This window comes from Chiloscyllium plagiosum, chromosome 16, assembly GCF_004010195.1.
Source record: "Chiloscyllium plagiosum isolate BGI_BamShark_2017 chromosome 16, ASM401019v2, whole genome shotgun sequence".
NCBI classification, from domain to species: domain Eukaryota; kingdom Metazoa; phylum Chordata; class Chondrichthyes; order Orectolobiformes; family Hemiscylliidae; genus Chiloscyllium; species Chiloscyllium plagiosum.
This window is the reverse complement of record NC_057725.1, coordinates 65,751,879-65,764,537: the sequence shown is the minus strand read 5'-3', so window position 1 is coordinate 65,764,537 and position 12,659 is coordinate 65,751,879. Positions and strand designations below refer to the sequence as shown.

Sequence of the window (12,659 nt, the reverse complement as noted above, 5' to 3'; positions counted from 1 at the left end):
AAGCACATCGACCTGGACCCAATATACCGGCCACTGCAGCGGACAGCTGGAACTGACAACCGGAAGCGGCAGATACAAATCACTATAAATGCCGGAGGAAACATCACAGAAGCGCTTCACAGGAGGCTCCTAAGCACTGAGGATGTCACCTGGACAGGGGACGAAATGTCTGCAACACAAATTCCCAGCTCGGCGAACAGAACCACAACAACGAGCACCCAAGCTACAAATCTTCTCCCAAACTTTGAAAAGCTACCATATTGTTATGAAAGTCTAGGTGTGTGCTGTACCTTTAAGAGAGAGAGCAAGCTGGCAAGAGCTGACTGAAAGCACAGAGTGTCCTGAACAATTTAAAAATGTAACATTTGGTTGAAACAAATAGCTAGAGTTGCATTGCCATGGAACAAAACAAATTTAAATTCGGCCAATCTGTTTAAATTATGCCCCAGATACTACAATCCTGTGGAATTTGAATTTTACTGTTTGGGACGACATCAAACCAATGAAATGATCCGATGTTTTAGCGTATAAAACCGGAGATTTTGAACAGTTAGGGGGAGGACCACAAAGAGCACCAACAAGTAAAGACTTCTCTCTGAAAGGTACCCGTCTATAAGAAAAGTTGTACAGTAGAAGACCGAAGAAAAGGTGACCCAGGAAAATACAGAGGAAAATCTACAAAGCTGCCTGGCTTTGAAACGTGATTTCTTTTTTGTAAATCTTAATTGGAGTTATTTTTTATCAGACCAGTATTGTAGAGTGGGAGGTAAAAGGTAGGTTTAAGAGAAATGAGTTGTAAATAGTTGTGGTTTTAATGTTCTCTTTTGGACTTAAAGAATAAAATTGTTAATTTTTACTTTAAGCAGTGAGATCTGGGATAGTTCTTTGCCTCTCGAAATTTAACAGATAATGGTGCGAGGAGAGCTTCTCTGTGTGTTGGGTTTAAATTAACTGAGGGATTTACCCCCATGTCGTAATTAAGTAAATATTACTCATAACTACAACACAATACAACGTATCACTTACTTTCCAAAATGCATAATGGAATCATAATCATATGGTGTGCCCAGATTATTTGAGTCTTTCTTCTCAAATTGTTCTTCCTTGCCTTTAAAAATAACAGATATTAAAATTAATTTAAATAAGTTACTTTTCACTTACACATTGTCACATCTCTGACAACTAGTGAACATGATGACTGTTTCATGATTCTGTGTTGTGGATGATATTGTCATCTCCACCAAATATGTCTTGAATTCTTAGAGTTTATGCTGCAATTGAGAACAGGTGATATGGCATTACTGCGCCTTTAAGAGACATGTTCTGTCCTTTTTATTTTGCAGCGGGGTGTTGTCACAGTGGTGCTGGAATGTCTCCTTCAGACATGCAGTTGGTAAACAGTTTTGTGTTCTTCCTGGTAGTATTTTTTAAAAGTAATACAAAAGAATCATGAGTCAGCAGGACCAGGCTCAAATAGACCCAAAAAGATTTTAGTTTTGCTTTCAGTTAGTTGGTGGGTTTTGTTGGTTGCTAGAGCTTAAATTCACTGCTGCTATGATAAAGTCTTAGACAGAAAGCTTCCTCTTAAGAATCAGAAAGGATAGACTTCTTTTTACTGTTCTGGACAGTGACAGTACATGAGACTAATAGTTGTGATGATGAATTGCTTTTGCCAAGGGTGTGTTTATGGGATGCTGCCCATATTGGAATAGTTGTTGAGTAGTGGTTAAATAATACAGCATTGTGTCAAATATTTCAATAGAATAAAGCTGTGCCAATGCTTCTTTAAATTGTATTTTAACTGTGTCGTAAGAATAAAGTGTGTTTTGATTAAAGCTTAATGGTGGACCAATTGAATTATGTCTAGAACACAGTGCCTTACACTTTTCTTTTTAAAAAGTATAAAAGTAGGGTCGAAGCTATCTCCATAATATACTTTGGAAAGCCTGGTCTGGTCTGGTCCATAACAGTGATAATACTGTGTGGCAGGGAAAGCTCTTACATTTGTGTTACCGGGATTTAAAATTTAAAGCTGCAAAATAATGAGACTTAATGAACCATCAGAAATACAGGATCACAAATAGATTAACGTTTAAAGTCTGTGAGGATTAACTTTTCCAAACAACTTTCATAAATAAAACACCAGTCAAGAGAATCAGGATCACAGGTACCAGTGACATATGTAAGGATCCTGCTAGATTTCAGCTGAGATAGGTTCAATAAAATTCTGGCAAGGTTCTAGTGGAGAATACTTTCACCAGTTCTACATGAGATTTTAAATTTAATGGATGGCTAATGCCAAGTATTTATTGCGTTTGTAATTTGAAAAACTGCTGATTGGAATATATGATTCAAAAAGTGTTCCTGCCAATAATTGCATTATAGACTAATAATGTGTTGAATCTGGAAAAGAACCAGTTTACAGTTGAGAATGTGTCCATCATTTCAGCTTGCCTTAAACACCATAATTACTAAGAAACGTGCCTTAATGAAGTCATCATAATCTACTACACATTAATAACCTGAAAAACAACATTATTAAATAAATTGTATACAAGCATTAATTCCAAGGAGATGAAAGGCTGACTATGTACCAAGTTTCCTTTCCTACAATCTTTGAGGAATATTTGGGGACGTCGCCGTAATTAGACTCTCCATGATTAAGGCATACTGTCACAAATACTCACAGGATTTGGGTAAAGGGTTAGATTTCTTACTTGCTACCAGAAATTCCCCAAATGAATCTACTGGATTTAGATCATTCAAACGTTTTAAGATCATGAGATTAGAGATTCATTAAAATTAATTAGGGAGATGTTCCTGAATGAGAAAGGTGAATCCTCAATTTTGGATATTTGATGCCATGATTACAGGATTGTACTGAGATAATACAAGCATAGTTTATTACAAACATTGTCTTGATAAAAGGATTTTGGCAAGCTCTAGTGATTGATACAATCAAAGAAATATTAGCTTTTGTAACACTAGATGCAATACAAAGTCATGCTGTTTGGAATGAAAAATGCACCAACCACAGTAAAAACTTATTTTAACTAGCAAGGTCATTGAAGAGCTGGGAAATCATATCATAGCTCTTGATGATTTCATTGCATTCTGCCAAACCTAGGAAAACCATTTACATAACTTGAACAAACTGATTAATTGGTGACAAAAGTATAATTTGGACATGTGGTTGTCTCAAAGTGAATTCTCCAAAGCCAAACTAACTTACTTAGACCACACTGTGGAACGAGGCAAATAGCAACAGAAAAACAAACATAAGGGCAATTTGGAACTTTTTAGGCCTAAGATAAAATGCAAAATCCTACAATATATTGTCACAAATGGATTTTATTTGGAGGTTAGTTCTGAATTTGCTGTGAAAAGGCAAGAAATGCAAAAAGTCAAAAACTTTTATAAGTAAACGTACTGCATGCAAACAAAAATATTCAATACTGCAGAGAATAAAAATCGAGCCTATTGGTGACTCTACAACATTTTGAAGTCACAATATTTTTAAAGGTCAGAAATCATTCTAAATAATGAGTTCAAAACTTAATTTCCAAGAAAGCATGTGACTTAAACTAAATGACAAGTCAAGCTACCTGATGAGATAATTGTTTAAGTTGTTTACTAAGTTAAGCTTTTATATGACACATAAAAGGACAGGCCAGAGGCCAGAGCAGATTGTAATTCAGAAGAAGAAACGATCTACATCATCAATAGGCCAGAATTTAGTTTTGGCAGACCACAGACAAATCAGAACCAAAACTAAAATTTAAATCTATTTTAGCAAACTTTAATTTTTATCTGAGAGTTGAAATAACTCCACAGAGTCTGGTATCCTGTCAACAAGTCACCCTTTATTAACATGTACACAGTCCATGGACTCTGACCAGCTAGTTCAGAGCCTGTCCCTAGAGTGAGGAGAATCCCTGAGACTCTTGTTTATACCTGTCAGCCAGGACTCCCTTATGGGACCAGGTTATCAGCCCAATCAGGGAACTCATACTTAATGGCCAACACCTGGCCAACCTCATTCCAATCACTACATTCCTGCCTAGGTAAGGCTGGGATGTAGGCCTGTTCTTTTTTGTAACTTCTCAAAGGGTGTTTATGCTTGAGGTCTGGTTCCTTTGACTCTGACACGAGCGGTGTGTACTGGACCATGTCCATCTCTTTAGCCTGGAGCGTCTTGGAAGAAATTCCTCCCATTCTTCAGATGGTAATGCAACATCAGTTGAATCCATCTCAGACTCCAAGGTTTCTTTGACAGTAGGCAAGAAGACCCCATGGCTTCTTACAATGTTGCCAGCTGTTCTGAGGAGCAGGATATGTTTTCTCCTGCCCCACTCACGAGTTTGCAGCATTTATGTGATCCACATGCTTGTTCAGGACCGCCTCTCCTACCCAAATACTGTATGTCACTGGACCTGACCTTGCATTGACATTACCTTGCCATTTCCATTGTTTTGACACCAACCTCACCCCCTGAAGTAAACTGTCTGTCTTTCTTAGTGGAAGCATTTGGCTGGCATTGGTATTCCTGCTGCCGTTTCACTCTCTCCCCCAGATCTGGGAATATCAGGTTTAACCTGGTGCGGAGTTTTCTCCCCATCAGCAATCCCTATAGTTGGGTGAGGCATGGTCCTGTAACCAAACAGAAACCGGGACAGTTTTGGTATCAAGTGAAGCTGTAGGCTGTTTCTTTAAGTCTGCCTTCAAAGTTTGGACTGCTCTTTCCACCAGACAATTGGATGATGGATGGTATGGAGCTGTCATAGAGATGTACAGCATGGAAACAGACCCTTCAGTCCAACCGGTCCATGCCAACAAGATATCCCAACCCAATCTAGTCCCACCTGCCAGCACCCGGTCCATATCCCTCCAAACCCTTCCTATTCATATACCCATCCAAATGCCTCTTAAATGTTGCAATCGTACCAGCCTCCACCACTTCCTCTGGCAGCTCATTCCATACACGTACCACCCTCTGTGTGAAAAAGTTGTCCTGAAGGTCTGTTTTATATCTTTCCCCTCTCGCGCTAAACCTATGCCCTCTAGTTCTGGACTCCCCGACCCCAGGGAAAAGACTTTGCCTATTTACCCTATCCATGTCCCTCATAATTTTGTAAACCTCTATAAGGTCACCCCTCAGCATCTGACAGCCCCACCCATTCAGCCTCTCCCTATAGCTCAAATCCTCCAACCCTGGCAACATCCTTGTAAATCTTTTCTGAACCCTTTCAAGTTTCATAACATCTTTCCGATAGGAAGGAGACCAGAATTGCACGCAATAATCCAACACTGGCCTAACCAATGTCCTGTACAGCCGCAACATGACCTCCCAATTCCTGTACTCAATACTCTGACCAATAAATGAAAGCATACCAAATGCCTTCTTCACTATCCTATCTACCTGCGACTCCACTTTCAATACATACTGAATGCCATTTGACTTTAAGATATACTCAAAACCCCTGCTTGTAAATTACGTCCTGTTGCCCATGACCAAATACTTCTGGGAGTTGTGTATTGCAAACGATGCTCGCAGCTTTTCAACTGTCATCCGAGTTTCATGAGTGAAGTCTATGCATGTCCAACCACTTTGAATGACATCTACATGACTAAGAACATTAAACTCATGAAAGAACTGGCATAGTCGACATGTAACTGAGTTTCCCACAAATGTGGGGTTCTTCTGCTTGTAAGTTTTGTCCTTTTGGCACATTCGGGCACTGCCCGACCAACACAGCTCTGTTGGCATCCAAATCTGGCCACCAGATGTGACTTCTTGCCACATCTTCATTTTGAAAACCCTGGGTGAGCCTGGTGGAGTTCAGCCAGTATCAGGCTGTGACCTTTACTCCGGACTATCACTCTTGCTCCCCATAATAAAATGCTGTCCGCCTCAGTGATCTGGACTCACCAGATTCAGAAAGGTTTCAATTCTGGTTGTGATAGCTCTTTTGTTTTTCCCATCAGTACTAGCTGGTTTAGTTTTGCCAGGACAGAATATTTTAACATCCTCAGTCTGATATTGTCAGTGGTAACTGGAAAGGTATCTAGAAAGTTTAAATCCAGAATGAACCCTTCCAGAGGAGGATCTTCCGATGGTGTATCTGCCAGTGGGAGGTGGCTCAAGGCATTGCCACTTGGCCTTCTCGATCATGTTCCAACTTGAAATTGTACGCATTTAGAATAAGGGCCCACCACTGAATTTGACTTGAAGCTATGGTAGACGTGGCCCTGTCCTCTTAAAGTAGACCCAGCAGGGATTTGTGATCCAGTACTACGACAAATTTACATCCATAAAGGTATTGGTAGAATTTTCTCACACTGAAGATGACCACCAAGCCTTCCTCTCTATCTGGACATATTTTCATTCAGCATCAGCCAAAATCTGGGAAGCATACGCTATTGGGTGTTCCTCTCCATTGTGTGACCAGTCAGCCAACACTACTCCACCACTATACGGGCGGCATCACATATCAGCACCACATCTTGCTTGGGACTGTAGTTGACCTTAGACGACAATAACTACTTTTACACTTCACTGAAGGCTACACCTTGGCTATGTGACCATTTCCAAGGCTGACCCTCGTTCAATAGGTGCAATGGTGCCAAGATGTAGGCCAGGTTACATATGCATTTTCCATATTAAGTCACCAATCCAAAGAAAGACCTAAGCTCTGGTACAGACATGGGAGCTGGCACCTTTGATTGCCCTTACTTTAGCTTCCAATGGACACAACCATGTCTTGTCAACTCTGTAGACCAAGTAGGATACTAGGGGTGCCTGGAACACACATTTCTCTCCTAAGGCATAACCCCACTTTAACATTTAAACATTATATCCAAACTTTTCAAGTGCTCGTTATTGGTTTTCCCAATTATTAGTACAATACAAACTTGGGGTAGACCTTGTAAAATGTTTTCCATCATCTGTGTGATAAGGACGCAGACTAGTGATATGCCAAATAGCAGTCCCATACATTGGTACAAACCCTTATAGGTATAAATTGTGGCATACTTCTGAGACTCCTCATCTAGTTACAATTGCAGGCTCATGTCCAGCTTCATGAAAGACAACCCCCTCCACCAGTTTTGTGTACAAGTTCTCTATGCAAACAATTGGGTATTTATCCAGCTGTGAGAAGCAATTTACCGTTTGTTTAAAATTCCCACAAAGGTGGACTGATCTGTCAGACTCCACAATTGTTGAGCTGGTGCTGCCCATTCCACAAACTATACTGGCTTGATGATTCCTTTGTTTTCCGGCCTCCTGACTTCTGTCTCTCTTTTTGCACACAGGCAAATGGTATTGCTTGTAAAATTGTTTCCTGGTCAACATGTCAGGTGTTGGGATAGTTCCTAGACCTTACTGAAAAAAATTCTGGGTATTTAATTAGGTCTTCACTCAGGCAGCTATTTTCTAATTGAAAAATATTGAGCAATCAAGGTGATCCTTTCTCTACGAAGTCTGCCCCACTGAGCTAGGGCCTGAGTCTGTTATTACAATCAGTGGTAATGGCACCAACTGCTCCTCAGTCTGGCCAAGGTCTTATGCAAACTTAAGGGTTGGAGTCCAGAGTGAATCTTGGTTCTGCAACCACAGATACTACTCTAAATGGTCACAGAGTTCTAATTGAGGCCAGACAGTTTGTTTGATTGGTTCAGATTTTAATGTTGCTAAGTAACTTAACTGTTCTAAACCACATGCGATGCACTTTCAGAGATGTGCACTCTCCTAAATACCAGCCTATGAGTTCTCTTACACAAGTCAGCCCTTGTAGGATTCTTTTGCTGTCTCGAGTCTGCAATGGCTTGATGGCCTGAATTCTGAAGAAACCTTTAACTATTTGGCTGAGGTTCAACCTTGTTTTGGGATTTTGCTGGGTCTGACCTTGGGTCCCTCTGCTTAGTCTCTGTGATTACCTGCACTCAAGCTGTGTTCTCCAAGTTCAATAAGATAGGTGAGGGTGTCCACTTCCATCCGGATACCCTGCAGCTTGCATGCTCCACTTGTTGCATTTACTAATGGCAAAATCAGTTGTGGTGTCTGTTTGAAATCCAGTTCTTCAGCTTTTGCACAGGTTATATTATTAATCCCACATACCAAACAACCTTTCAGCATCTCATTCAAGGTTAACCCAAAATTACATATCTTTGACAGTCATCTTATCCTTATCAAAAATTCCAATACAGATTCCCCTCGTTTTCAAACTGCTGTATAAAACAGATAGGATCTTAGAATTAGAGGAAGCTGTGGAAAGATTTTAGAGTCTGGTACCTCAGGGAAAATCAGGCTCCTAATAACTGAAAATGCTGCAGGTCCGCGAGCAGTCAGAAGAATTACATCTCTTTTCATCTCTCTGGATGTCATTTACCCAGAAAAAGTAAAGCATTCTTTCCACATGCTGCGCCCAGTCTTTGACTGCAGGATTGAATGAGTCAAGCTTCCCAAATAAAGGCAAAGACATCATGATAGCAAGGCTTACTTCAACTCAAAGATGACTGTTGCAAGCAAGATCTTTTTATTTGTGTAGTGTTTTCTTTCACTGCCATTGAAATTACTGCACAGAGGCTGGTATCCCATCACCAAGTATTTGGATTCTGACCAACCAGCTCACAGTCAGTCCTTTAGAGTGAGGAGAATCCCTGACACTCCTGTTTATATTGGTCAGCCAGGAATCTCTGATGGGCCCAGGTTAACAGCCCCAATCAGGGAACTCATACTCAATGAGATCCAATCACTACAAGAGTTAAATGGGACAAGTCAAAGAGTTGTTTTGTATTTCTGTGTCTCAGGGTGGAGAGGACCATATCTGGTGAATATGTAGATATTCATTGAAAGGAAACACTTTCAACCTCGTCAACTAAATAAGAAATGAAACAGTGAAACTAGGAATGATGCTTCACTGAGGTTAAGATTCGCTAAAGGATATCTCTGTGAAAGAATCTTTTGTTTTGCTGTTCATGATATGATCTTTCTATTTCGTTGTATACGTAAAGTTGTTTTTCTTTTATGTTAAAAAGTTATGTTCTTAGATAAAAATATATTGGCAAATTCATGTGATTGTGTTCATTGAATGACCACGTGGTAACCAAACAAACTTATGTCAATCAGATTCTCTCTCTCGAATTTGTTTTGTCCAGTATCACCTTCAGCTGGGATCATAACAACTAATATAGTGAATGATATGAGGCATGTGGACGCCCAAAAGTACATATGAGCACCTCTGATAAAGGCTTGGCCAAGCGAAGGGCTTGGCCAAGCCTTGAGAGTGTACTGCCTTACTAAGCGGTACACTAGCAATGTTCCTTCAGATTTTTGTCTTATGGTCATACCTTGAATCAACACTACAAACTTCAAGACCATTGCAACTTAAATAAATCTAGAAAAATGGAGTTTTGCAATGCTCATTCATGTCCTAGGCTACTGTTGTTTGATCAGTAATGTATAGTTAAGACAGAAGAGGATTGCAAAAATGCAGCAACCTATGAATAAACTTATAGAATGAGCATAAGATTTGCAAATTAATCTCAATTTAACTATGTGTGAATACTTTGAAGAACAAAGGAGCTCTATTCTTGGAAAGCAATTGTTTAAATGGGTAGAAGAACAGAGAAATATGGGATATCAATACACATATCATTAAATGCAGCCATGAATGTTAAAAATGACACAATAAAACAATTAAAACTCTGGGGTCCATTCAATAAATGATTTATATTTGATATTAATATACATGTATAAATCATAATGGATAAAAATCACAATGTATAATATGTGTAACCTTACTGTAAGTCTACAGTAGTGAGTAGAGTGGGTTTTTTCTTGTTTATATGTTTTATTGAAATTTGTCTCTTGATTACATTTTAAAAATATAAACCATAAATACTAAGTTAGCCTGGAGCACTTTTTTTAAAGAGCAAAAAGACAGTGCTATTTCCTGGGTTTGTAGATTGTGAAGGAACAAAGATGGCCTTTTGGGGCGGCAGAGTGGCTCAGCGGTTAGCACTGCTGCCTCAGGGACCCAATGCCAGGGACCCAGGCTCAATTCCCACCTCAGGCGACTGTCTGTGCAGAGGGTGTGCATTCTCCCCGTGTCTGTATGAGTTTCCTCTGGGTGTTCTGGTTTCCTCCCCCAATCCAAAGGTGAGCAGGTTAGGTGAATTGTCCATGCTAAATTGCTCATAGTGTTCAGGGATGTGTAGGTTAGGTGCATTAGTCTGGGGTAAATGTAGAGTAGTATGGGAATGGGTCTGGGTGGCTTCCTCTTCCAGGGTTCGTGTGGACTTGTTGGGATGAAGGGCCTGTATCCACACTGTCAGGATTCTAAGATTCTAGTATAGTGATATGCTCTTCTTGTCGGATGTGGGAGAGTTTACATGTTACTGACAATTATGCCCACAGGAAGCGTTTTTGGTTGCGAATCCTATCAGATCGAATGGATTGGTTGGAGCAACAGTTAGAGACAATGAGGAATTTACAAGAGCTACGGGGAGTGATGGATAGCAGTTTTTGGAAGGGAGAAAAGCCGCAGGTACAGTCACATAGATGGGTTAACTCCAGGAAAGACAGGAAAAGTAGGCAGATAGTGCAGGAGTCTTCTGTGGTTATCTCATTTCAAACAAGTATACTGTTTTGGAAAATGTAGGGGGTGATGGACTCTCAGGGGAATGAAGCACGAACAGCAAGGTTTCTGGCAGGATCTAATGTAATCAGGTGTATGTTGGGTTCCAAGCGATTGATTGTGATAGGGGACTCTCTAGTCAGAGGCACAGACAGATGTTTCTGTGGCCAGCAGTATGGTGTGTTGCTTCCTTGGTGCCAGGATCAAGGATGCCTCAGGGACAATGCAGAATTTTCTCAAAGGGGAGAGAGACCAGCAGGCGGTCACTGTATACATTGAAACCAAGGGCAAAGGAAGGGAAAAGGATGAGATTCTGAAGGGAGAATGTAGAAAGTTAGACAGGAATTTAAAAAGGAGGTCCTTGAGAGTAGTAAAATCTGGATTAGTCCCGGTGCTACGAGCTAGTGAGGGCAGGAATAGAAGGATAGAGCAGATGAATGCATGGTTGAGGAGCTGGTGTATGGGAGAAGGATTCATATTTTTGGTTCATTGGAATTTCTTCTGGGTAGAAGTGACCTGTACAAGAAGGACGGATTGCACCTAAATTGGAAGGAGACTAATATACTGGCAGGGAGATTTGCTAGAGCTGCTTGGGAGGATTTAAACTAGTAAGGTGGGATGGTGGGACCCAGGGAGATAGTGAGGAAAGGGATCTGAGACTGGTACAGTTGGGAAAGGGAGTAAGTCAAATGGTCAAGGCAGGAAGGAACAAAGCAGAGAACAAAGTAGGACTGATAAATGAAACTGCATTTATTTCAATGCAACAGGAAAGGCAGATGAACTCAGAGCATGTTTAGGAACATGGGACTGGGATACTGTAGCAATTACTGAAACATGGTTCAGGGCTGGATAGGACTGACAGCTTAATGGTCCAGGATGGACAGAAGGGAAAGCAGGGGAGGGGGGGGGGAGTGTTTTAGATAAGGGATAATAATACAGTTGAACTTAGGATAATCCTGGGAATACATCCAGAGAAGTTATTTGGATGGAACTGCAAAACAAGGAAGGGATAATCATCTTATTGGGATTGTATTATAGACCCCCTAATAGTCAGTGGGAAATTGAGAAATAAATTTGTAAGGAGATTTCAGTTATCTGTAAGAATAATAGGGTAGTTATGGTAGGGCATTTTAACTTTCCAAACATAGACTGGGACTGCCATAGTGTTAACGATTTAGATGGAGAGAAATTTATTAAGTGTGTACAATGACGTTTTCTGATTCACTATGTGGATGTACCTACTAGAGAAGGTACAAAACTTCACCAACTCTTAGGAAATATGGCAGTGCAGGTGATTGAGGTGTCAGTGGGAGAACACTTTGGGGCTAGCAATCATAATTCTATCAGTTTTTAAAAAGTGATGGAAAAGGATAGACCGGGTCGAAAACTTGAAGTTCTAAATTGGAGAAAGGTGATGGTATTGGGCAAGAACTTTCAAAAGCTGATTGAAGGCAGATGTTTGCAGGTAAAGGGATGGCTGGAAAATGGGAAGCCTTCAAAAATGAGATTATGTGAGTCCAGAGACGGTATATTCCTGTGAGGGTGAAAGGAAAGGCTGGTAGGTGTAGGGAATGCTGGATGACCGGAGAAATTGAGGTTTTGGTTAAGAGAAAGAAGGAAGCATATGTCAGGTATAGACAGGATAGATCAAGTGAATCCTTCAAAGAATATAAAAGCAGTAGGAGTAGATTTAAGAGGGAAATCAGGAGGGGACATGAGACACATTTGGCAAATAGGTTAAAGAGATGTACAGCATCGGAACAGACCCTTCAGTCCAACCCATCCATGCTGACCAGCTATCCCAAACCAATCTAGTCCCACCTGCCAGCACCCGGCCCATATCCCTCCAAACCCTTCCTATTCATATACCCATCCAAGTGCCGCTTAAATGTTGCAATTGTACCAGCCTCCACCACATCCTCTGGCAGCTCATTCCATACACATACCACCCTCTGCATAAAACAGTTGCCCCTTAGGTCTCTTTTATATCTTTCCCCTCTCACCCTAAACCTATGCCCT

General features: G+C 40.6%; 1 protein-coding gene across 1 annotated transcript in view; it reads right to left on the bottom strand.

The window, feature by feature from the left end:
* LOC122558118 (low choriolytic enzyme-like) overlaps positions 1 to 12,659 on the bottom strand; it is a 112,440-nt gene that overhangs the window by 57,884 nt on the left and 41,897 nt on the right. The window contains exon 6 of the mRNA XM_043706435.1: positions 1,027 to 1,108. Coding sequence (XP_043562370.1) covers positions 1,027 to 1,108 — 82 coding nt within the window. The remainder of the gene's footprint in view (positions 1 to 1,026; positions 1,109 to 12,659) is intronic.